Here is a 26,876-nt window from a genome sequence, read left to right as displayed (position 1 = left end):
AAGGGTAGATTGTGTGCTTCGTTGACATTGTGACCTTGGTGTTCTTTGTAATGCTTTACGTAGAGTAAAAAGTATTTGCTACTTGGCTTATCTTACAGAGGGGGAAAACTATTATCTATACCATGACTAATAATGCAGTTGTTGCTTCTGGTGGAGTGTGATGATGGTGAAAAGCAGGGAGATGGCACATCGACATCAACAGCATTATGTACTTTGAGAAGAGAGAGTAGAACCAATTCCCTGTTTGAGAACATCAGAGAGAGAAAATCTGGTTTACCTTAGAGTCCTTCTGCCACTTACTTGAAATATTTAGAAGCAGAGATGTTAGTTGGTCTATGGGAGGATCTTATTAAACTGTGTTGTTAAGACAGGCTGAGAGACTTGTGGTTGTTCAGCCTGGAGAAGAGAAGGCTCTCTTAGACACCTTAGAGCCCCTTCTAGCACCTAAAGGGGCTACAAGAGAGCTGGAGAGGGACTTTTTACAAGGACATGTAGTGATAGGACAAGGGGGAATGGCTTGAAAGTGAATGAGGGCAGGTTTAGATTGGATACTAGGAAGAAATTCTTCTCTATGAGGGTAGTGGGGCCCTGGAACAGGTTGCCCAGAGAAGCTGTGGATGCCCCTGTTGAAGGCCAGGTTGGGGGGTGGTTTGAGCAGCCTGGTGTAGGGGAAGGTGTCTCTGCCCCTGGCAGGGGACTTAAGCTTCAAGGTTCCTTCCAATGCAAACTGTTCTGTGATTCTGTAAGTGCAGCCAGTGAAGACTTAAAATTATTCTAGAGCTTATCCAGCTGTTACTGTGAATGTCGTCTTAGAGACTGCAGGGAAGCCTAAATTGGGAAATGATGGAGGCAATCAGAATGTTTTCTAAGGCATATAATACAGACTCAATTACTACCATGATGCCTCTTTTTTCTATCTTGAGGTTCTCCATATGCTGTGCTAATAATTCCTTCATGCAGAAAGGGTAGAAAGCAATTTCCTCCTAAGTAATCGAGACTATAAAAGGGCAAAAAATGACTAAAAGGATGAATATTTGATATTGCTTTATCCTTGTATTTTTATTTCATGTTCACACTGAATGGCAATGTCCTCGTTAATAAGAAAGATCCTATTTTGAAAGACAGTATGTGAACATGATCTTAACAGCACTCTTGAGAAGAATGTATAAAAGAAGTTTTTTAATTCAGGCAGTAAAATGGTTTGAAATAGTGCTGGTTAGAACTGCTTCAGTGTGGTTTAGAATTTGTCTATTAATCCTTCTGATCTTTTTCAAAAGAAATGGCAGAGAATCACTCATTTCTGTCTCTACATGCAGAGTGTGTAAGTGACCTCTCTTCCAGATTTGAATTTGGATTTTTTTCATCCTAAATTACTGTAATAACTGTGCCACTTGAAGATTAAATTCCTTTCTACTTTAATTGTTAAAATGAAATAGAATATTTGGGGAAACAATATTTTTCTAATCAGTTCTAATTGTTGCATGTTTATAATGAATGTTTCTCATCTCCCCACCTGCTTTTTGCACCTGACAGCCTCTTTAGAGTTCATGCTGTGGGATGAACATTGAAATAGTCCTGTGGGATCTGTGCCCACTGTTACAGTATAGCCAGGTGTTATCATCTGTTGGTCAAAAGGGATGGGATGGAGGTAAGTCTTCCTTGGTCTGATGCACAATGAGCTTCATCGTTTGTGTGTTATGCACGGTATTTCTTGTATGTAGTTAAACTGCATCTTCTGGCTTGAAATAAGGCAATATTTTAAAGAAATTTTAAAAGAGCTGTGATGCTTTTGATGTTTAAAAATCATCTTAAGGAACTTTAGTATACCCATAAGTTTAATACTAGAAAGGATATACCTATACAGTATCGGTATGTGCTGCCACTACATTCAGTGGTACTAGCAGTAGTAACTTGCAGTTGTAAGGGATGATTTCACAGCACGAGGTAAGAGCACAGACAACTCGCAGAACGCCGCTGCACGGGGATTAACGCGAGTCCCGGTTCGCAGATTTCGGTGTCGTCGGCAAGGTTAGAACCAGCCTTTGTGCACCTCGGCGTGGCACGGCCGGGCCCAGCGGCCGCGGGCTCTCCTGCGCCCTCCCCGGGCGGCAATGCCTGGGCATCTGTGGGCTGAATGGGGCACAAGCTTCGCTGCGAACGCCCGGCGGAGCCGGCCCCCCTCCCTGAGCCCGGCGGAGCGGCCCGCCCCTCCGTCCCCGGGCCCGCCCCTCCGTCCCCGGGCCCGCCCCTCCGTCCCCGGGCCCGCCCCTCCGTCCCCGGGCCCGCCCCTCCGTCCCCGGGCCCGCCCCTCCGTCCCCGGGCCCGCCCCTCACCGTGGCGGCAGCGGGCGGGGGCCCGCGCAGGCGTGGAGCGGGTGCCCGTTCTCGCGAGGCGCTGGGGCCGGCGCGGAGGCGCGGGCCGGGCTGTGCCGGCAGGGCTGAGGTGAGGAGGAGAAGGAGCAGGAGGAGGATGATGAGGATGCGGCGGTGGTGGAGGCGGCGGCAGCTCTGGGGGCCGCGGCGGCGGGAGGCGGGCGCTGCGGGCGGGCCGCGCTGCGGGCGGGCCTGAGCTGACCTTGGGAGTCGGTCACGGAGTGTGGCGGGTTACGGGAGGCGCGGCTGCCCCGCCCGGGCGTGTGACACGGGCTGAGCCCCCCGCGCCAGTGGCCGCGAGGAGGGGCTTGGGAGGGAGCTAGAGGTCGGCCCTGGTTGACCCTTGGGGTTTTATTTGGGCTGGAAGCTTGTTACTTAAACCGATTTCGTAATTAACGTTTTAATTTGTGATGCAGCACTGTATCTGCGCTTGCGTTCCCCCTTATAAATAAGTTGTACTTTTGTATTACGAGTGTTTGCTTCTTTTTTCTTTAGGAACTTGATGTAAGTAGGCCCGGTGTGTGGGAGCCATGGGTTTGTCTGCATCCTCCCCGGATGCATCCAGGCAGTACCAGACGGCGTCTCCACCTTCAGAATGTCCCATGCATCAGGAAAAAATGAGCGGTAATCATTCTTGAAACTTAAATGAACTAAACTCCTTATGTGGAAACCAGATGAAAAATCTTAGGGAGGAAAAAGAAATTATTCTTCAAATAAAAACTTAAGTTTTTCTTTTAGGAAAAGTTGCTGTTAAGTAACTTCTCACGAATAGGAGGCAGTTGTTCACCAGAACAGTGTACAAGGTGCTGTGTCTGTAGAGACAGGAGGTGGTTGTTGTAGAACCTGTAGGTCATTCCCATTTGTCCCATTTCACAGGAGTCCTGCAGATCTGTTCCTGTGGTGTGGTACACCCACAAAGGGTCAGGGAGCCCCTGCAGAGATGGCAAATGGGAGCAGGTGGATGTCACTAAAAAACATGCATCTAGAAAAGGGCAGCAGAAAGGTGGAATCAGATGAATGTCTAAAGGAGGACATTCGCTTTTCTGGTGACACAGTCAGCACATTTTGGATTAACATTGCTGAGGAAATCTTAAGTACTGACAATTCAGTATAGGGGCCAGCATGGGGTAGGAAATAAGCATTCAAGGACATACAGGAAGCTCAGATCTTACCATGGTGTTGGGTCCAAAAATGCAGGAAAGAGAAAAGTTAAAACTGTTGCAGAGCTCAGAAGAAAAAGTGAAATAGCTGCTTGCATTTGCTTGAGCATTTCCCATTTCATGTCATGTCTTAAGAGTTTTGATTTTGTATCAAAATACATACTATTTTTCCTGTGTTTAAGGTTGTCCAATGCACATGAAAACTGCTGATCACAGAACTGAGAACACAGATGATGTTCCTGCACATCAAGAAAGAGCTTATGAGTTTGTAGCATGTCCTGTGAAGTCTGGTTCATCTCAAGTGAAAGATGACATAGATCCTAGCAATATGGTAATTTTTGCTTATTTCAGATGTTTTCTTTAGTCTTGTTTTTTTCTGAAATACTGTACCACAAATGTAAATAGTGATACTGTGTAAGGTGGAAAGTCTGGCAAATAGCACTATTTTTTTTATTTTAAATGGTGCTTTTTCTCTTTTCATGTGCAAATTTTTATATAAAAACAAGTTATGTCTTGTTTAACATTGTCTTCAGATTTACACCTCTTTGATAAAAGGTGGTTTTCCAGTTTGTAAATACCTTTTACTCTCTATTTATTAGTTATATGCATGTTTTTTATGCTACGTTGGTAGATTTTAGGTTGTGTTTAATAGCAGTATGGGTAAGTTCTGATTAGTATCTCTCCAAGATTTCCTCTGATTTACAAAAAGCATTGCTCTTTTGGAAGTTGAAGTTTAGGCAAAAAGGGTTCCTTTAGTCTTCCAATGACAAACTTGTGCAAACAGTTTTACTGCAAAAAAGATAATGTTGATGGAATTAAATAAAGGCTGAACGTTTTGATCTTTTTAAGAGCTGATTGATCATACTTTGATTTGTCTCAAACACTGTAACATAAAAACTATTCATACTCAAGTTTGTTTTTAATTCTTCTTGTTTTCTAGATGCCTCCTCCTAATCAGCAGCCATCCCCAGGTCAACCATTTCCATTGTCAACTGTTAGAGAAGAATCTTCTATTCCTAGAGCACATTCTGACAAGAAATGGGTCTACCCTTCAGAGCAAATGTTCTGGAATGCTATGCTAAGAAAAGGGTAAATAAATACACTGTGAATTATAAGATGGAGTCTGTGAGCCTGAAATTCATTAAGTAATATAATTAGTTATTATTAATTATTTTTGAAGAGTTTGTGGATTCTAACCAGTAAATAATTAACTAGCTCTTTTAAAAAACTACTGTTTTATAAACATGTTTGTTTTAAAGGGTGAGCTGGTCTCAAAGGCCATGTCCCTTCTAGTGATCAGGAGGATGTTAGGAATGTCAAGCAACTGCTACTGGCTCAGAAATTATGCCTATCTGTGGATAGGCATAAACCAAGTTTGCAAGTTTTCCAACTTTCAAACTCAGTTGGCTTCACGCTAGGCCTATAAACTGATAGTAGAAGTTCTATGATTGTGAGAACAACTAACTTGACTTTGCAGAATTGCTAAAAATGTGGAAATTTACTAGTAGGTATTTTCAGTATTTAAAGAAATTTAGTGTAGGCAAGACCTAATTTAATGATTAATGTCTCCTGTGGCCTAGAAAACTCCTGTGCTACTGTTCCCTTATTCTTTTGTATAGTCACAGTGCAGGGTCAAGAGAGATGAAAGGGTTTTCTAAGCATACTAAGTGTATTGAATACAGGACTTCTGTGCATTAGGAATGCAAGTGGGATTTTTCCCAAGCATTTTTATGAATCCTATGGATGTTCTGATGTTTGCACACACTGATAACTTTCTGATCCAGTTAAGCTTTTAATTTGGCTATGTAGAATTTGTGTATCTCTGTGATGATAACTTTTGATAACTACATTTCTGCACAGAAGATGAAGTGATTCTCATGATGCTTAGACAGATGAGCCAGAAGTTTAAATACTTGTCTTGTCTGTTTGCATAAAACCTTAAATCTTGATTCCAAAGTCCATCAGATAAATTGAGGAAGGTGCAGTAGTTATGCTGTAATGCTTATAAACTGTTTCCAAGTTCTTATTTTTAGGTGGAGATGGAAAGATGATGACATAACAAGTGAAGACATGACCAACATCATTAAGATTCACAACCAAAATAATGAACAAGCTTGGAAGGAGATTTTGAAGTGGGAAGCTCTTCATGCTGCGTATGTACATATGAAATGATGCATATGAAATATTTTTCATTGTGTTATGACAAAGATATGAGACATAAACTTAGATTAGCAGTGACTGGTGTAAAGCAAACTATCAGTTTTTAGATCAGCATAGCCCCTGTTCCTGCAAGAGACAAACTAGTATGTATAAATTTTTCTCTGAAATTTTATGATCTTTGGATTATGGTTTTCTGTTCTTTAGTCTATTAAATCTGTGGATTAGATTTGCTGAGAACTGCTCTCTTGACAAATTAGAACAATGGTATGGAGCATATCAGAGGTACTTTATTATACCAGCAGAAAGGGCTGGCAGAAACCGGGCAACTTTTCAGACCTTTAAAGAAAAAAAAAAGTTGTTTTAGATCACTTGGAGTTACTTTTTTACTGTTGCTCTTTCTTCTATTCAGTTTCTCTGTTACTAAAATAAATTACCCTAGTGGTTTAATTACTTAAAATAAGACTGCTTTTAAAGGTAAAACCTTCTTTCCTTTTTAATTGTGTGCGCAGGGAGTGTCCGTGTGGACCATCACTGATGCGGTTTGGAGGCAAAGCAAAGGAGTATTCACCAAGAGCCAGAATACGTTCATGGATGGGGTATGTGGGCAGGAAAGGTCTTCCAGGGAGGTGGGAGGTTAGGGAAACGTGTCTGAAAATGTGGTGTAGAAGTAATTGTAAGATGTTTCAGAACTGGCACTGGAAGTTAGAATTGCCAGAAGATAGAAGTACTAGTGGGATCTTACGGATAAATAAATCTTAAATAGGACTTCCTCTCCCGGGTTCATAATATCCATTAAAATATCTACGTGTTCTACATATCTTTCCAGATATGAGCTACCCTTTGACAGACATGATTGGATTGTTGACCGGTGTGGAAAAGAAGTGCGCTACGTTATTGATTACTATGATGGCGGAGCAGTGGATAAGAACTACCAGTTCACCATCCTGGATGTGCGCCCTGCACTGGACTCTCTCTCGGCTGTGTGGGACAGAACAAAGGTAGCTTGGTGGCGCTGGACTTCATAACTGCTCCTGAGGTGTGTACTCAAAAAGTAACTACTTTCCTCCTAGACAAAGAATAAGTGAATACCAGGACTTGAAATGGAAGTTCACTGCAGCTGTCATTGTTTTCATGATTACCACTGTTCTTTGGGGATGGGAAGGGAGGACGGGGAAATCTGTTGTTAAGTACACCAATGCTTTTTGGTGTTTCAAATGGAATAATAAAGTTATAGTAGCAAAAACATGTATCTTAATTTTCTTAAAAACTGGGGAACCTTTTTTACTTTGGCTCAGATTGTGCATAAGCTTGCCACCTTTTCATTTCATGACTTCAGTGCTGCACCAAATACATTACAGTTCTGATTCTGACTGAAGTTTTGAGTATTACTTTACTAGTGAAAACTGGAAATTTCATAAATCACATAGTTAAAGTGTTTGGATACCTCAATGATGAATAAAGGTTAAAAGATCTGGATTGTTTCAAACTGCATGTTTTATTAACAATATAAACCCATGTATTGTTTTCACATGGGCACTTTACCTATTCAATTACATGCTTCCTCAGAAAATGTCAGTTGAGGTCATTCAGTTAAAGGAAGTACAGTGTGGTATGAATATTTTAAAGGTATGTTAAATTGAACAGGAGAATATACTCATGCCTTAATCTGCAATTTATCTTTGAACAGAAGAACATCTGTTAGAATCAGGAAATGAGTGTCACTTTCAAAGCATTTCTAAAAGGAGATAATATTTAATGGCTATTTATTTCAGTATTTAAAACGTTGTTTTCTGATGTAAGAAAATGTATTATTTTAGTATTTTCGTGTCTTTCATATGTGTCATGTAAGGCATTCAATACAGAGACAAGCCTTATTTAAAGAACCTCCTGCAGTGCATCTGTATTTGGCATCTTGGCTTCATCAACTGTACCATAGCATGTTTTTTTTTATATAAAGCAGAATAGCACAAGAGTGTATGACTACACAGTCACATGTGATTGATTAGAGTGAGGCATATCACAGCTGTGTATATAACTTGGCTAACAGGGTATCAGAAGTGCCAAGAAATAAGGTTGATTTGAATGTTTTCTTAGAGTGATGTGTGTTAATGCTGTGTGGCTTAAATCTTTGATTAATGTTTGTGCTTAATAAGGGAAACTGTCTTTTTTTTGTAAGTCTTCCACTGTAATAGCTTAAAATTTGCATGGCTCAGTAAGTTGAAAGGAGTAAGAGCATATCACATTGTAGCTTCTCAAATGGGGGAAGCTGCCTTCACAAAGCTTCCCAGCCTTAACTGGGAAACAGCTGTACATTCATTTTCAAAGTCCTTATGTTTAACTGACATTGGAAGCTTTCTTCTTTTCTTTTTTTTTCTTTTCTTTGTTTTTCTTTTTTTTTCTTTTCCTTGAGGGGAAACTCCCCAGCTACCCCTTTGGGAAAAAATTAGGGAAGCTTTCATACTTTAGAATTCTAAATGGTCCCCACTTCAGAGACAACTGTCATGCATGGTAGGAATAGATATTACCCAGAAGTCTAGAATCCTAAGAGGAAAACCATGCTCTTGCCATATCCGCTTTGCTCATTCCTTTTTCACCTTTCTAGTGGTTCATACATATATATATATATATATATGTATAAATGATAAATAGGAAAAGAAAAAAATTCCATCTGAGTAGGCAACATATGTACGAGGTATATGAGAAGTGTGTGACCTTGTATGAAGCATATTGGATAATGAAGGAACTGCTTCTCTGTTCTAGCAGTAAAGATTTAGGCTTATTGCTTTTTGGGGTGATTTTTTTCTTTTTTGGGTTTTTGGTTTTTTTATTGGTTTATGCATTTGGTAACTTGATATACTGAGGATTCTGTGTTTCTCACAACTAGATATGGAAAGGGTACACCACTGTAGGGGGTACTTCAGAAGCTTCAAAAGAATGAGTTTGCTTGGTTGGTTTTGGCAGTGTGGTGTTGAGTGCATTATGGAAATTTGTTATTGCTGCTAAATCTGGTGAAACCTGTCACATGTCACTTCATGTATTTACTGTGTCCTGTTATGTTCCATCTTCCGTAGATTCAAAATTGTTCTTTTCTGTGCTACTGTTAATGAAATGTTCTACTTTGTCATCAAAGTAAAAGGAAATAAATATACTTTTCTTAACTTTGGTGATCATACTTTCAGCTGTAAGAATTATTAAGATGAGCTTTTGCATGTGTCATATGAGATTATAGTCTGTTACAACTATGATCTTGTTATATATTTGATACATTTATTATATATTACTGTATTATTACTACAACTTAACTATCATTACATCTTTGAATATATACTACTCATTTTTTAGGTGACTACAGAACCAAAACCCAAGGACTAAATTCAAGTGTTTGTTACCAAACCAGCAGTTCACAGAATAAGAGCATATGACAACAAATATATTCATCCCAAGTCTGGCTAATTTAAGAAGAATGCAAGGAAATTTAAAAAAAAAAATAAATCCTAGAAGCGTCAATGAAAGTAATTAATTTCTATAATCAGTAAGACTTAAGGAAGTAAACATTGAGTTTTTGCTTTTAGGCCTGGCTTATTTGATGCAGGATGTTGGTAGTTTGCTGTTTTTCAGGAGATGGGTGTCATTGAGAAGAATTATTAGAATTCTGATGTAAACTTGAAAAACAGTAATTTAAATTGATTTTTTTAAATCCATAGGTGAAAAACTATCATTTAGGCTATATTGAAGGAAGGATGTGAGTATGCATAAATAAATACATTTATATAATTTCTTTATAAGCATAGAAAGGTGTGGAGAGTTCATGGAGCTCAAGAAAGTGAAGAAGTATCCTGAGCAGGCCCTTTCAAGGAATTCTGCAGTGACATCAGGTTCCCAGTCCCAGTCAAGCTGAAACAGAATTTTGGAAACCAACATCTCAAACCAAGGTTAACCTTGTGCACATACATAAGGGAAAATGCAGACACTCACTAAAGATGGGTCACTTTTTAAATTAGTTTTGTATTTAGATATCTGAAGTTTACCTATGTTCTGCTTTACTGTGTCAAAGCCCTATTTGACCTGTTTTGCTTGACTCTTGCAGATAAAACGAGTTAGGAGTGCCCTCCTGGTCTGCCACTGAAGATGTATGTGGTTCTTCAAGGATATTGGGGTGCTCAGAAACTGCAGTCTCTGTGACTGATAGAAAAGGGCTCCAGCATAACACTCCAGCCGTAATCAGGTCTTGGGTCATCTATATGTGATCAAAAGTGATACTGATCTGTATCACCTGGAGCAGGAGACCATTCTGCATTCAAATATCCTGCAGTCAGGATGTCTGGCACAGTGCTGCCATTGTGTGGAGGCACTGACTGTGTGGTTGTTGTGCCTACAATACCCTCCCTACTCAGTGATGTTGACCCAACTCTTCTGCAGCTTGTCCTGTTGGTACCTGGCCAACATGAGCGCTCTGTAGTTGAGGAGTAACTTAGAGGCTTGCCCTTCTGGCATGCCTGGAGTTCCTGGCTCTGAGTCATCTTGTAATATTTTGCCTTTGCAATGTAGTAGCAGGCAGTTTGGAAGGGGGAGCTGTAGCTCTGTCACCCTTCACTTATTTTTTTTTTTCCCCTGCCCCCTAGAAACACCTTTGCTGCTCTCTTTCATATCATTCCAATGGTCTTAGCTTAAATCTCTCAGAATTTTTTGGCTAAGCCGTAGAATTTCTGCCCTGCTTTGCTGTAAAAGAAAGAGACTGTTGCTGTACGAAGGTAGTTGTGTCCCTTCTTGATTATTGCTACTTTTTACTGCCAAAGCAAGGTGTTTTGAATTACTGTTTTTGAATTATGAGGTGAAAGAGGTATGCTAGTTTAGTGTGAAATGCTCTCTAGTGTTTACATAATGTATTTGCCATTAGGACTTTAATATGCTCTGTAAATTTGAAGTCTAAAATGTGGTGATGAATACTGTTTTGCCTTCAAAAGGTGTGAGTGTGGCAAAGGATCTCTCAGTGTTCTCAAAATGGTCATAAATAGACTGTCATCTTATGCACTCCCATTTTTTTTTATTCCAGAGTGTGGGGGAATAATAGCTAATGTGCCAAATTTCAAAGGATGGAGGCGTGGATACTAACACTGCTGTAGCTCAGCAGCTAAAAACGAACTGGTAAACTAAGGAGCATTGTGTAATTTTTGAACTCTTACTAATGTTTGTCTTTTATAGAGTAGAAATGCCTCTTTCAAAACCACCACTTTTTAGAGAGATCTGTTCCCAACACTTACTAAATTAATTTTTACACATTAATTTTTTGTCTCCCTGTGCTTACACCTGGAGGAGAGTCCATGTAGTAAGGTTCCGCAAGCAGATGTGGAACTTGATGTGGAAGCTGAACTTTTTGAAGGCAGAATATACTACTCAGTGCTATCTGTGCTAATGTCTTCAGTGTCATAGCTTTCCCTACTCATAAGTTCTTACATATGTTTTTTTAAAAAATGCACAGCATTGCTAGTTTTCTGCAAATTTTTAGTAGGCAACTTCATGCATTTTTACTCTCACTGAAAGAAAATATGTTCTATTTATTATTCTACCTTTGTACAAAGTAAATTACTGGCAAAGAACTTCATGGAGTGAATTAAATACGTATTGATTCATCAATGTTAGCATTAAGAACCTGTGGTCATACTAGATATGTCATGTTGTAAAAAGCAACCTTTTTAGTTTATGTTAGATGGCTAATCACTATTATGTGCATTTCCTTCAAGAAGAAATGGCTTGCCAGACTCCTAGAGAAAGAATCTTAAATTCTTTTATGAATGTGACAGTTAGATCTGTTTGGTCTTATGTACATCAAATTGCAGAGAAACCTCTGGGCAGAGTACACTTCTTGACTCCAGACCTTATTGTGAGGCCTTGAGCATGCACAAAGTGATGCATTATCTACCAGTGAGCCACTGATTCTGATGGCAGCTCCTCACATCTGCATATTTGCAGCATGGGTTATATATTTTGTGACTGGAGTCTGAATGAATCCAGTTTTCAAAGGATAATGCAAATTTATTGGAAGTATTGGGATTGTTATTAGGGCTCATTAAAAACATTTAAAAGATCATTTCCTTTGCCTATGTCCAGTTTGGACCATGGCCTCTTGTGTAAAATAGAAGCCATTAATTTGTTTTCAACATATTATGAAAATTTCAACATATTATGAAAAAAAAAAAGTCATGGTTTTTGTTTTCCAATGTTTTGCCAATTTTGTGGTAACTACAGAAAGTTTTAGCTATTTTGCTAACATACTGTTGCTCTTGCTGCAGCTTCTGAAGACTGTGACCCCATAAACCTCCTGTCCGTAGAGACAGCTAATGCTTTAATTGATCATTAGATCACTTTCAAAATGAGTTTCCATCTGCCAAAAGATTAAGTGTCTTGGGGAATTGACTTAGAGCAGTTTGATGCATGGAGGATAAATGCAAGTGCCTTTAAAAAGCACTGCTAGATCACAAATCCTTGAAAAACTTCCTTCTAAAGGAAAAGTAATAGAAAATATTTTTTCTCTGATTTGTTTTTTCTCAAATTGGAGAAGGTCTTTTTTTTATATATCAATGAGAGTTTATTAGTTCATTTTCAAAAACTGAAAAGCAAAACCTCATGGAAATGTTGAATTTAACCTTAGAACAAACCATGCAAATCTTGGCAGTTTTACTTTGCAATGTAGATTTTTTTGTTAAATGAGTTTATTCCAACAGTAGAAAACTACATGCTTTGAGCCAAAAAAAAAAAACACCAAACCCCAAGCTTTTGCACGAGCAGTACTTGAGAATACCAGTGGGAAAACACCTCCATGATTTATCATGTATTTTCACAATTACTGGGGTTGCTTCTCCTTCTGTTTTATTCAAGCTTTTGCCTTTTAGCTTATTTGGAGAGAATTTTATAGGTTTTCATGTTGGTTTCTCTCTGCCACTTTTGTACAAGCCACTTTTGGGAAAACTTCTACCATTGCAATAACGCAGTTATTACAGAAATGGTACCTTCTTTCTTACGTATCAGAAAAAGCAGTGCTATTTAACTCATGTAAGGACAGTTCTAGCTGGTTAGAATGCCGTTCTGGCTACAGTAGAGCTGGCAAAGTTGTTGTAGCAGAAAATATGGGAACTGCAGTTGTCTTACAGCAGTGCCAGAGACGGATGTGGTTTGTGTTGTACTGGTTATCCACCACCTTTGCTGTGGTTATGAGTTCCTCATTAGTGTCTGTTTTGTGACCCCAAAATGGGCAACTGCAGTGATTTTTACACTGTTCCTACTGGTCCTTTAATGCCTTCTGGAGTACACACCTTTAGGACTGCATGCAGTTGTGGTAGAGGAGAAGCCTGAGTGGCTGGCATGGAAAAAATGGTAAAAAGGTAGACATTTTTTTCCCAAATATCTGTCTACTCCTCCCCTGATTCACCACTCAAGTTAGGGGAAAAACAAGTCTAAATGCATTGTTTTATATATAATCACTAGTCGAAGCGACACCTAATTGATTAAGGCTGTAATTGTAGTGAGTGGAAAGCAAAAGACACTACTTTTGCAAATAACACTGGGAAGATTTATCTTACCTATGTATGAAAGGTTGCATTCTGTTTGGCTTGTCAGCCAAAGTAGAAGATACTGGTGGCACAATCGTTTTATGACAGGATGCTGGAGCTGGTTTAATGTAGGCTGACTCTAAAAAGTGGAGCTTTACTTTTTTAACTTTGCCACATGCTGATAGGAAAGCATCCATTTAAAGAGTATGGCTAATGCTATTCTATCGACACTGCCATGTTTGAAGAAATCATTAAAAAAAAAGGGGAAATAAGATCTTGGCCTTCAATTTATTGATAATGGGATATGAAGGCCAGTAGAAGTTCATTTCAAATTTAAATATTTAGCATTTTCAGTTGTCTGTGAATACAAGAAAACTTATTACATTAAGATGGAATTTAGATCTTTGACATGAAGCTGATATTTTCATAGTGTGAAAAATATCAAGCTGACATTATACTGTCTTATTTGATGACTTCCAAATGTCAGAGTGCAGTAACTTATTCATAGGGACCTCCATGTCTTGTGATAGTGCCAATTTAAAACACATTTACATCGACTTTTTTATTTAAACATGTAAAATGGAATATGCAAAGTATATGAAGAGAAGGGGGAAAGACCGGGGCGAGAAAGCTCTTAATAATATAATGAGGCACTTCTAAGGCTAATTTTCAGCACAGCCTTCTGACAGCGGCAGGGCCTGCACCCGGCAGTGCCGCTCCGTCACAGCATCCCTCTTCTCCCTGGCCCAGCGCTCTCGTGTTTCTTGTTATTTCAACTGAATTTAGAGACATAGAAATAGCAGGGTATACTCTCCTGAAAAGTAACCCCCCCATCGCTTTCTTTTAAAAGTGATTTTATAATAAGGAATATACTGAACGTTTGAGATCATTATGCCTGGGAGTTAACGGTGCTGTCGGCTGTGCAAGACCTCGGTGTGATGGCTGGTAACGGGATTGTGAAGCTACAATGACTGAATACAAGAAGCCTAATTTTATATTCCAGTAAATCTTTGTGTATTGGTATGTGCGGCAGCGCACCGGCGGACCGCCCAGGGCCCGAGGCTGACCGGGGGTCGGAAGGTCGCACAGCGCTGCGCATCGCGGGGCAGGGAGGGACGCAGAGGGGGACAGGGAAGAAGGGCAAGACGCGCGACGGGAGCCGCCATTTTTTTCGCGTCCCTGCGGCGCGGGCCGGGCCGACGGCGCCCCCTGGCGTCCGTGGTGCCGGGCACGCGACCGGCAGGGGGCACCGCGCCCGCCCCCGGCGGCCATGTCGGAGCTGGCGCGGGAGGAGCTGTCGGCGCTCGCCGCCATCTACTGCGAACCGGGCGGCTGCGAGCTGCTTGCGACCTCAGGTGACGCGGCCCGGACCCTCCCGCTGCCCTGGCGGCGGCCCGGCCCCGCTGCCCTGCGGGCGGCTCAGTCCCTCGCTGTTGGCCCTCGTCGCCCATCCCTGTCCCTGACCCGCCGTGTATCGGTGCTGCCGCGCTTAGGGCACGGAGCCCAGCGGGCCCTGCTCGGTTATAGTTAGCGACCTTCGCTGTCTCGGCTGTGCCCAACGCCTGCAGGCACTGGCAGCAGGGAAGGGCCACGCTGGGAAGGGGCTGGCTCTTACCTAGGTAGATAACCAGGTGAATCTCATACGTGTAACAGGACCAGGTGTTTATCCTGTAATACTTAATAGGGGTGTAGCTTTTGCTGTGTATGAGATCAGCGTGAGACCATGCTGTGCTTGGATAATTTCTGTTTTTCTGGGGTAAGGTAATAGTCTGAGCCCTATGATGTGCCAGGTGTTCTCCAGCTTCAGCAAGATGTGTATGGCTGTAGGTTTTACAGGGTGTTGAGGCTGATGTGTGTGTCTGGTGCTGGTGGACTGCTCAGATGGTCTGTACTCCTTGCTCTTGTCAGCTGCTGGTTGCTATAGGGTAGGAATGCAGTCAGTGTAGACACCTTTACTTCACGGTTTCTGCACTAGCCACTGTTCAGAACGTCGTGTTAAGGGATGACATTTATCAGTCTGTACTGTGTGGTGATGTGAAGATGCCCCTTCAGCAAGGAACTACCTTCAGTCGTTCCAGTGTACAACAGCAGTTATTATCAGGCTTAAATGTCAGGGGGCATATGTAAGTGTTGCGTGTCTGTTTGAGATCCAGATCATAAGTAAATTTTGTGTAGTGCATACCACGGATGTGACAACTCTTGCATATTTGTTGGAGAGAGATACTCACACAGATGCACAGAATACACCCATATTCTTGTATCACTCTTCCCTGGTGCCCTAGGAGCTATTGCAGAGTGCCGCTCAGCTCCCCAGCACAGTGATGGACAGCAAGTGGCTTCCTGCCGGTTGGACTTCACTGAAGTCCTGGGGAATGCTGTTAAAGATGGATGCAGTGGTCTGCTGTCAGATTTTGTTTGCATATGTGTGTATTCAGCCTGAGAGGACTGGCATTATTAAGAAAACACTTTCTTACTGTGAGGCTGACTGAGCATTGGAAGAGGTTGCGGAGAGGTTGTGGAGTCTCCCTCCCTGGGGTCAAAAGCCATCTGGACATTGTCCTGGGCAGCCTACTGTAGATGGCCCTGCTTGAGGGGAGAGGTTGGATGAGGTTCTTGCCAACGTCAGCCATTCTGTTATTCCATGAAAATGGCTTTGTTGTGTGAAATTGCACATGGCTGCTTTTGAGCGACTCACTTTAACTAAAAACTGTGTGTGTAGACAGCCTCAGAAGGATGAAGGCATCAGTGTTTGCAGGGATCACAATTAACTGGGGTAATCTAAAAGTAGAATTTTGTGTCTAGATCTGCATGACACACCTCTTGCTCCAGTGTAGGCGTGTAATTCTGCCATTTTATAAGGTTGTATTTTTAAAATATGATTGAAATGTTTCAACTGAGCTTTATCTTCTTAAAATGAAAAAGTTCAATAATGTTATTTTGGGCATAGTTTGAAAATACAGTATCCAGGTTTATGAGATGTTAATTTTAAAAACTGTGAACGTACCTGAACAGTGCATGTACATGTCTGTTCCTCCAGATCTGTTAGACAGATATATGCACATTCTTCTTTGTGCTTCATATATGGAAGAATGATTTTGTGTTTATAAGTTACCAGAATGTAAAAGGCTTAGAAGCCTTCCTGGAACATAAAATGAGGTGCCACAAATGCAGAACGTGAACAGGCTATTTTATTTATATTGACTTTACATGACCTCGTAGGGCCTTTAGCCAGGCTGTGTTCATGATATGTTAGGATCAGGTATCTAGGGTTGATTTCCATAGTTTTCTGTTGGAATTGAAAAGATTATTTACAACAATGATTATTGGTATTTTTCTTACTTTTTGAATTTACCTGTCCTATGTTGGGGCTACAGAATCCTTTAGTCTGTATACAATTAACTTTTGCTGTAGTCACTAGCTTATATTTGCTTTATCTCTTTGAACCATATAAATTATCGTTGACAGATGGTGCATAGACATAACTTCCAGTAAGACTGTTATGTTGTGATATCTCTAATATATTAAGAGTAATTTGTGTGTAAATCCACAGGATCAAAAAGGAGGCCATTGGGGATTTATGGTTTTGAGGAATGTAAGAAAATTCTTTTGCAGGTCTCTTGGTATGGTAAAAACTTTGGCTTTCTGGAATTTAACAATGAAGTATTCAGAATGTAAAATGTGTTTTTATTAAAACCAATGTGTTGATGAATTTAAATAAACTAATTACAGCATATCTTTTTTACCTTACGTATCTATTTGCAAAGATTAGTGTTACAGATAGAAATCCATAATTTAATTGTTAATCTGTTCTCTTCTAGTCTGCTCACCAAGCTTGCTATAAAAATATATTTAGATATTCTAAGCTTGTACGTTAGTAGGTGCCATTTTCTGAATTTAAAAATAGACTGCATGTGTTGCATAAAATGCCTTTGGGCAGGAGAGGAGGGGGATATCTGTCTGGTTGACATGGAACATAAGAAAAAATCTGAAGTATGCTAGAGCTAAATATACTGATAAGCATGCAGCTATGGGGAAAATGAGTTAAAATATATTGAGTTTAGTCTGATTAGCACATTAAATGCCAGCGGAACAGTCATACCCAACCTTTTATTTCAGAAATAATCACCATGTTGCTGTGAAGACAACTCAGCTCTTGTAGCATGTGCAAACAAAGGAAATGTTCCTTTGGAGCCAGGTTGTGCAGGGTGCCGGTGGTTTGCTCTTTGTTCTGCCGGCGTCTGCAGCGCTGGTGCAGAAAATGGACGCTACAACGTTAAAATAAACTTTGGATGCTGTAGGTTTTGAACTGATTCTCCTTTTTTAAAAGTGAGTCTGAAGCAGATGTAAATGAGTGCGGCTGGGCTTTTTGCGATGGCTCAGGGTGATACACTTTGGGATGCGAGGCTGCACTGCTTCCTTTGGATTAGTTTGTCATCACAGGGAAAGGTGTGAGATTGTTGCAGGCTTAAGAATAAGATCACTGCAGCAGGAGGCCCTTGTTGAAGGGGCAGGGTTGGCCTGTCTGTTTATCCCTAGGTTACTTCTGAGTTGGTGAGATCCGTTATGACAAGCTAGTGAAAAAATCCTATGAGGATTATCAGAAAAGTACCATGTTTTTCTGTCACTGTAATTAAGCTGGCAATAGAGTAGTATTCTTCAACTCTTATATAGGTTGTATATTTTAAAATCTCTTGACAACGTAGCTGAAAATGAAGTGATTCACAGGCAGGAGTACAATAATGTTCCTACCGTTCAGCCAGGTGCAGCTTGCTTCCAGCTGGCTGCACCTGGTGGGGCTGCCATGAGTAAGGGGTGGCTGAAGGAGGTGGGGCAGCAGGCATTGTCTGTGTCTGGTGTGATGCTCAGGGGTGTGCAGAGACCCTCTGTGGTGGCCCAGAGGGTGCTGGGGGTCCCAGGAGGTGCAGCGCAGTCTTTTCTTCTTGCGTCTATGGCTGTGTGTGCTGAGTGTAATGGCAGAGGAACCATCATCATTAGTACCCAGGAAGAAACATTTATCTGGGCAGCAGAAGACGGATTTGAATGGCAAGGTCCTCCTGCATAGCTACTCACCATGTGCGAGGGTCTCTTCCAAGGCTTGTGCTTTTCTGAGGAGCATTTGCCTTTAAAATAGCCTGGAACCTTTCATAGCGTCTTGGAAGACTGGACATGAATTGTGTTGGCAGGGAACAGCACTTTGACACGTAGTCCTTGTAGGTATGGGCATGGTTGGGTGTAGTTTTGTTTAATTCTCAATTTGCATCGCTACTTTCAGCACTGGATTTCACTCTCTTTAGGCAGTGATGATCTGTAGATATCTGGAGACTTCTTTATAGTACTGCTAGACTTTTATTGTTGGGTTTGGAGGGTTTGCTGATTTTATTTTGTGACTGCCTTGACCTAGAGAGTTCTTTGTATGATACAGGAAGGAGGTTTGGAAACAAGCCCTTAGGTTTACTCTCTAAAGTGCTTCTGGGTGTCCAAGTAACTTTTTGGTCCTTTCACTTATTTAGTAAGTTTCTAATATAAAGTCATGGAGAGCACTGAGGTTGGTTAGCAGTGTCAGCAATACTAATCAAACATAATTCAACTGACTGTCATGTAAAGGAAGGTAAGGTAAGGTAGGGGGAGAACACAAGTCACTTCAAAAGAGCTGCTCTGAAACTCAGCTCTGTTCTAATCTGCCTTTCAAATCTGGCTTCTCTTGCCCTCATAGAATGAATCACCCTGACATTTTAGCAATTTTTTAAAGAAAAGGAGTGAAGTGCTTAGAATGCATCAAAGGGGTGAAGCAGAGAACATCTGAAGAAGATCATCTTTTATCTAATTGATACCATCTTACTTCATGGCAGAGGAGCAAAAGTAGGTTAGGTCTTTGTCCTCGCTTCTCACTTTGTCAAGTTTTGTATTGTTTTTCCGCGAAAGGTTTTATTTCAGGAATGACTGTACATAATTTTCATATTAAGCATCTTTGATTATATGGTTTATTAGGAGGATGTGGTCTTTAGCCCTTCCTGCTGCATACTATTTGTATCCTTTTCACTCTGAAAATAATTCTGTTCTAAAGTAGATGCTAAGGTTTTGAGTAAATATGCAGATATATAAACATAGATTTATATAAGTATATGCATATTTTTATATGTAGTATCCAGGGTCAGATATCCAGCAGAGTTGTTTTCATTATATCAGTCCTACCGTTGTAGAGGAGTTGACAGACAAGATTTAAGCATATTTTCTCTGCAAGTTGTAGGGGACAAAGAATCCTACTTCTTTATTTCCAAGTCTCTTGTTAGTGTGGAACTGCTTTTGACTGGTTATCTTCAAAAATACCCAGTGCAAGTCTGTTTGCCTGGTATTGATGTTAGAAGTCTTACAGATTTCTTTAGGAGCAAAGTTAGGGCAGTGCTGAGTCCATCCAGAAAAGTCTCTATTTTCAGTTGTCCTTGCTGCTGCTATTGAGCTGTAGAAACTGAGTTATGTGTTTGAGAGAGACAGTTCTTTATTCCTGGCTTTTCTAGACTTTGAAAGAGCCAAAATGCATGAATACTTTTTAGAATGTGTTAATAACTTTCCTTCTACTATGTTGTGGAAGTGTTTCATTTCAGGATTCCCTGCAGGTATAGCTTAAGTCATTGGGTGCAACCACCTCACCCTGCAAAAAAACCCCACACCCTTATTTTGTATGAGATTGCAGTAATTTGAGTGGAATTGTTAGAGAAAATAACATGACCTAATGATATATGTGTATTTCACCGTGAAACAAACTATTAATGTTTATTTTTTTTTATATTTTCCAGAGATGCATGGAATCTCATTTAGAATTCAAATCACTGTGAAAGAACTTCTGGATACAGATGTACTTTTAAAGTTGTTATTTCATTTACCAGTCAGTTATCCATCAACTGTACCAGATATTTCTGTTAACTCAGACCAGCTTACAAGGGCCCAATGTATGGATGTGAAAGATAAATTACTTGAACAAGCAAAGAAGCATCTTTCTGAACCCATGGTACATGATCTGATTCTTTGGATACAGCAGCATCTTAAAGATGTCATTAAGCAATCAGCAACAGTTTGCAGTGAAAAAACTACTTCCTCAAAAGGAACAAGTACAGAAGATGGTATCTGGATGCTCCTTTTGCATTTAGATCACATGAGAGGAAAGGCAAAATACGTGAAAACTGTGGAAAAATGGGCTTCAGATCTAAGGCTGACTGGAAGACTGATGTTCATGGGCAAGATAATATTGATTCTTCTTCAGGGTGACAGGAGCAGCATTAAGGTGCAGGAACAATGAATGTTGACTAGTTCTATCGATTTACCACTGAAGCCTACATGTCTGAATATTTTGTCTGTGTTTTTCTGAGATTAATGGTTTTGGAAGCAAATTGATCGTTATGAGAATAGGAAGGCCCAGCAACTTTATTCTGATTTAAGAGAAAGAAGATATTCTGTATGAAAGAAACCAGTGATACCTGTAGACCTGTGGTCTGTATTGCTTTGCTTCTCACTGCAACTATACCCCTGTATTCCCTTTGTTTCCTGACTTAAATATGCCTAGGTTCAGTTTGCTGTATTTCCCAAATGCCCCAGAAAGCAGAAAAAATTGTGGTGTGAAATGAATAACAGACATATTTCGAACTCATTAATAACTGTTTCTTTCCTTGACTTGGTGCTCCTTGTGCATGCCCGGGCTTTGAAATTCTTGTCTATACTTATGAAGTCCCACTGCATTAGGTGGGTTTTTGTGGCAATGTTGGAGGAGAATGTTTTGGCTTTTCTAAATCACTTAAGCCTGCACTTAACTTCAAACTGATGAATAGAAGCAGTCATGCACTGTTTGGGATGGGCACTTTCGAAGTTTGATTGCTATGTTCTGGAAAAAAGTCTGTATGTTTCATATGAATTTTTGCATTTTTTACTAAACTTTGAAGATACTCAGTGACATTTAATATTTTGTTGTTTTGGGTTTTTTTTTGTCACCTAGGACTATTTGATTCTTCAGAAAACTTGTAAGGTAGATGTGGACTCAAGCGGAAAGAAATGCAAAGAGAAAATGATGAGTGTACTGTGTGAGACAGAAGTACAATCACAGCATAAAAGGTATAATTTAGTACTGTTGTGGATAGAGAAGTAACAGAATTGATAATTACATTTTGACAAATCTGGACATGTTAATGAGTTTCCCTTTTACAATGTAGGTTTCAGACGTTTGAAGTCAAAGAATACTCAACACTGAAGGAGTTACAAAAGGAATTTGAAACTGCAGGACTTACAACTCTTTTCTCTGAGTTTGTGCCTCCTCTCTTAAAATAAAATTAAAAGAAAACATGGGACCTTTGACCAAAGCAGTAGTTGACTACAGATGCTGATGGAAGATAAAAGGACTAATGTGGCAAATGTTGAAGCTTTTCTGCAAAAAGTGCCAGAAGTAGTCATTCTCTTGCAAGAAGAAGGCAATTCATACATTAAGACTCTGTTTTGCAGTCCCTGTTTTTCAATATTTTGTTTCTTCTCTCTCATGGTAGAGTTTGTTGATAATGGTCTGCTAGAAAGCATGATTAATTTTGCTTTGGGAGATTATATGAAGATATTTCTGTATAAAAACATAGCAAACACAGATTTCAATATGTAAGGACAGCATATAATTAATATTCCTTAGGAGTTCATTTGCTAACTTTTCATTCTCCATTTAATTGACTGTAAATGCTAGACTATTGATTTGAAGAAAAAACTTGTGTCCCTTTGGCCCTGAAAAAACTTAAAGTGTCTTTTTGAATGTTAGTTTTAATTCTAAAATGTATAAAAACACCTAACTGGAGAATTTAAATTCATTAAAAAGCTAAGGTAAAGCCAATGGTAATATTTGCTTTGATATTTTACAGATTTCTTTTTGCATTTTATCTGGTTTTACTGTCTGTGCATCTTTATATATCTTGATTCAATTAAACTGTCAGAGCAGCATATATACAGACTTCTGTCTCTCAAGACTTTGGTCAAGTTTTCTGGTTTGGTGGGGTTTTTTTGTTGTTGTTTGTTTTTTTGTTTGTTTTGGTTTTTTGTTTTGTTTTGGATTGGTCACTGGCCTTGGCCAGCTTATAGTTGTTTTTTTTTAATCAGTCTGTGTTTTACATTTACATTTACATTAGTATAATGTTACAAATTATGTACATAATTTTATAAACTTTGCAAGTTGTGCAAGTTCTGTTTGCCTAGGGAGAATTGGATACTTATTTCTTACAATTATTAATGTCCTTTGGTTTCTGTTTTACCTGAAACTGTTCTCTAGCCAGGCTAGATAAATTATCCAGTAATAAAAATTTTGCAGCCATGAATTTCTCAGTAACTAGCAATGTCATTTCAGTTGGTTTTAGCATGTAGCTAAACATGTGCTTTACTGCTCTCTAAAACTCACTCCTAGAAACCAACTGTCTCATGTATTCTTTGTAAACTAAACAGATTTGATCAATCCAGTATAAATTAATTTACTTCCATTGTACTGGGGGAAGATCAGGACACTTTGGTTAGTTTCTGTCCTGGAAAATTATTATGTAAGATATGATTTCCAGTTTCATACTCAGACCATGAAATCATACCTCTTTCTTTATATGTTCTGGAAAAGCAAACTCGTAAGACTTTTAGGGTTTACTTTTTTTAGGGTTTTTTTTGAGATATCAGATGCATAAGGGGTTGTAGACGATTAGAGAGTTTCTGAAGTTTCTAAGGAGTTTGGTAATTTTCCTAATAGAGAGTGTCTCAAATATGTATGTTGCATGTTATTTTGTGCACTGATGCTTATTTAATGAGATAATAGCAAAAGTTCTTCTTAATGAGCCTTTCATGCTTAGCACTTGTAATACTTTAGGCACAGTAGAAAACAGACTGGGTTGAACAGGTTTTACAAATCTGTTTTGTATTATTTTGAAATGGCTTCCTGAGAGATAGGAATCTAATTTTCCATTATTTTAAATGCATGTGAAGATGAATTCTTACTGTTATAAAGAAGAATGAAACAGAATTCTCTTTAAAATATTAAAATAACATATATTTTAAACTACAGTTTCCAGAATTGAGCTGTTCTCAGGTAAAATAGCTATGTTGAAAAACTCTGTGTCAGTGGAGTATAGTCTTGAAAAGATGCCGGGGGTCTCTCCTTATGCTATGCGGATCTGACAAGTATCAAACCCAAGAAAAGGCCTATGCATGTACAGTACGAAAACATAATCAGTATCTCTCTGCAAAACTAAATGTTGTAAGATTTTGCCAGAAGGATTTCATGTCCTAAGCCAAATCTTTACTTTAAAACCCTCCAAATTTCTGGAACAAGAATAGTAAGGTACTTTAGCACAACCCATATCACAATATTTTGCCATTAAAATCTGCCTGGGGCCATATCCAACATGCATATAAATCTGTTGTATATGCTTTCTGTTGATTTTGGGAATAGGGTTGAATAGCATACCTACTCATGTGATCTCAAATTGCATGTGACTTAAAAAATAATTGAGGCATAAGTTGTGGTCATCTTTCTTGCAAGATTAGATGCAGACTCACTAATTCTTTTCTCCCTGCAGAAAAGTCACTGTAATTAGCTGCACAAGAAAAGCTATTTGTAGGGTCAGTGGTTGCCAGTTGCACTTGAATATAAACTGATGTATTTTCTTGAGTTTTATTGCCTGATGCCTTCTTGGTCAACTGTTTGGCCAGAGCTGGCATTCTCAAACAGCTAATTAAAAAAACAGATAAAAAGAGCAAATGAGAATTGGGTAAGTTGTAGCTCTCCTAATCTGCGCTCATCTTTCTGCCAAATGAAATTGTAAGAAGTTAGATGATTTCTATATTTCAGGAGTTGTAAAATGCAGTTTATACAATGGATTTTTACCATAGTTAAATTTGTTACTCACTAGCTTACATTGGACAAATCCACAAGTTCGGTGTAGGAAAGGACTGCAGGTTTTTTGCTTGGTTTGATGTGCTTCAGGAGAATTACAAATCTGGTCAGCTTGATACTGTTCAGACAGCAGAGAACATGAAAACTGATGTCAGTCTGATTCTGTTAAAGCAAATGCTTTTGCCTACCCATCAGTCAGTCACTTATTTTGAAGGGTAGGAGGATATCTTCTGTTCAGACGAGTAAACAATGTTCTTCAAGGCTGTTCTTTTGGAAGGATGTTGCAGCTGTCTGTTAACTGATGGTTTGCTTGCATTTATTGTAAAAAGAGATGGGAAAGCCTGTGAGCCCCTGGGGCACAAAAGTCGTCAAAATAGGTACTGTGGTGCATGTTCTGCCCTCCAAGGGAACTGAAGCAGACACAGAAGAAGAACAAAACATGCAGATACAGAAAAACAAAATGCAGGGAAAAGTCAAAACTCTTGAGCGTTGTTAAAGAATGCCTATCAGAGTTTAAAAAGTTTGTGAAGTGTATGTAACTATCAGAATCTGACAATTCAGTTGCAAAGAAGAAGAAATCCACAAATCAAAAATGATTTAACAAATAAGAAGCTAGATTTCTTCTGGATATTGTTTTATAAGTAGTTCTTCAAAATGCATGGTTAGTAAAGCCTTGTTTCTGGTGGCCTATCTTGTTTCTAAACAATAGCACACATGAAGCCTTCCCTGCAGAAGATAGATTCCTGATGGTATTCTCCCAGGTGGGTTCCCGAGTGCCTGATGTTGATTGTGCATAAATTGATTATTGTTTGCATGAATCTTTAGAGTATGAATAGCATTTCTTCAGCTGTTACCTCGTTCATCAAAGTTTTAGGTACTTGGTTTCTTTCAGGTTGTTAACCTCTCATTTTAATTGAAATGAGTTAAATTAAAAAGTTCTGGGAGAACTTCATAGTGTAAATATGCATGCTTCTGTACAGACAGCATAGATATGTAACCATAGTTTCCTTTGAAAATCAGGCTAAAATGAAAGATGTTGCAATAGGATTGACAACTTGAATAATCAAGTTTTTAGGACAAAAGTGAGGTTTGTTTGGTCTTTTTGAATACCTTGGCGTATTAAGTGTAAAGAAAACAAAAAATGGGTTAAGAAAACAAGAAAGATCTAGAGGAGGGAAGTGACTTTAATGGAGGACATAATCAGTATTAGGAATTCACCTGCTTTTCATATTTAGTCTCATTAATTCCTGCAGCACCTCTGACTCTGATTTGTTATTTGATGTTGGAGGAAGGACAGGACACTGTACAAACTCATATACGAAAATCCTTGGCATAATCAATTAAAAATAATTGAAAGTAGTTTTGATTGTTTTGTGAATAAGGCTGATTTTTGCAGGTTTGTGGTTTGTCTCATTTTCCTATAATAAGATCATTTGTCTCTTATTTCTGACCTACAAAACTCAGATTAGTATAAATTATATGCAGAAATACTGTAATGAACCTAAAGAAACTTCATAGTGGAAAAAATATTTTGTTTATGTTGTTTCCCTTAAAAATAGTTTAATAAACCCTGCATATAGGTGATTTAAAACCGAGTGTCCCTTGATTTGTTCAGCTTTATCTGTGAAAATACAAACATAATCATGTTATAGTACAGCTGAAATAAGATGATGAAAGGTTGCACTCACTGTATTTCTGCCAGAGTTTGAAACTGAAATTGCTTATATTATGAAATAGTGCAATTGCTGGAATCAACTTTCATATATCTTATAGTAGTATTAAGCATTATCATCCTGTCTTTTAGTGCATAACACATGCAACACTGGCAACACTCTGTTCTGGCTTTATATTTTCTATGTGTACATATTTTTATGTTATCTTATGCAAGAGTTATGATTATTTATATTAATTATAGACATAAATGGAACTTGAAATGTGAATATGGCAATGCCGTTTTGCAGCTGTTGTTCTGTGCTGTGTTCACGTATTGGCTTTTGTATTAGTTTGTGCTGTCTAACTTCAAAGTATTAACCCACAGTGAAGAGAACTCTTCAGAATGACAGAAAAATTTGCCTAAAAGACATTCATTTAAGGAATTCTTTGGACTCTAAAAATGAATACCTTAATACTTGCAGTTAATTATGCATTCAGATACTTTAATTTTATGCTAATAAGTTAACAACTGCTGCACTTATTTTCTTTGTGTTTCTTAATGTAATACCTGTTATCTGTTTGTATCTTGCATTAGAACATAGCTGATCATGAAATTGGAGTCAATGTTTTATTAGTATTTCCCATTCTAAATGTCTATGATTCATTATATGTGTGCATTGTTATCTATTATAACGTGAATGCAAAGAGCTATTTTAGGATGAAACTTGATACAAAAGATCTCTGCATGAGAACCATAACTCTGCTTTGTGCTTCTTTTCCTACTGTCACCTTTTACATTCCTGCACCTATGGGAAGCAGTCAAATGATCAGAGTTTTCTGGAGCTGAATTTAACAGGCCAATTCCCTGTGTTACTCTGGATCTTGATGCCTGTGGGGTGGAGGTGGGGTACTCTGCAGGCCTCTGTGGGACCACTTTTGGCAACATCGAACTGCTCCACTGAAGGAATTAGCTGGATATTTCTGGAACTTTAAGTGGAGACTTGGGGGGAGTTAATTTCAGCGATGCAGAAGAGGAATGGTTGACTGCTGCTCAATCCGAGCTTCACATCAGTAAAGTGTTCTTGGTACTCCTTTT

At 39.2% G+C, this 26,876-nt stretch overlaps 2 protein-coding genes across 8 annotated transcripts; both read left to right on the top strand.

The window, feature by feature from the left end:
- The first annotated feature begins 2,365 nt into the window (after positions 1 to 2,365).
- Positions 2,366 to 8,850, top strand: LOC113951151 (cytochrome c-type heme lyase). The gene is made up of 7 exons (XM_027651805.1): positions 2,366 to 2,442; positions 2,868 to 2,996; positions 3,715 to 3,863; positions 4,473 to 4,621; positions 5,566 to 5,685; positions 6,202 to 6,288; positions 6,519 to 8,850. Exons 2-7 carry the CDS (start codon positions 2,903 to 2,905, stop codon positions 6,715 to 6,717), a joined length of 798 nt encoding a protein of 265 aa, XP_027507606.1. The 5' UTR covers positions 2,366 to 2,442; positions 2,868 to 2,902; the 3' UTR covers positions 6,718 to 8,850.
- A 5,152-nt stretch (positions 8,851 to 14,002) lies between these two features.
- On the top strand, positions 14,003 to 26,538 carry RWDD3 (RWD domain containing 3). 7 transcript variants are annotated; one of them, XM_027651718.1, is made up of 4 exons: positions 14,003 to 14,184; positions 20,034 to 20,518; positions 21,224 to 21,339; positions 21,438 to 26,538. In XM_027651718.1, exons 1-4 carry the CDS (start codon positions 14,178 to 14,180, stop codon positions 21,550 to 21,552), a joined length of 723 nt encoding a protein of 240 aa, XP_027507519.1. In that variant the 5' UTR covers positions 14,003 to 14,177; the 3' UTR covers positions 21,553 to 26,538. The 7 variants fall into 7 exon arrangements, with proteins under 7 accessions (XP_027507519.1, XP_027507523.1, XP_027507518.1 ...); XM_027651722.1 differs by lacking the exon at positions 14,003 to 14,184 and adding an exon at positions 14,193 to 14,259; XM_027651717.1 differs by lacking the exon at positions 14,003 to 14,184 and adding an exon at positions 14,495 to 14,594.
- Positions 26,539 to 26,876: the final 338 nt, after the last annotated feature.

The sequence above is a fragment of the Corapipo altera genome, unplaced genomic scaffold (assembly GCF_003945725.1).
Source record: "Corapipo altera isolate COAL_440 unplaced genomic scaffold, ASM394572v1 57, whole genome shotgun sequence".
NCBI classification, from domain to species: Eukaryota; Metazoa; Chordata; class Aves; order Passeriformes; family Pipridae; genus Corapipo; species Corapipo altera.
The sequence above is the reverse complement of the archived record's forward strand: the minus strand, read 5'-3'. Positions and strand labels throughout refer to the sequence as shown.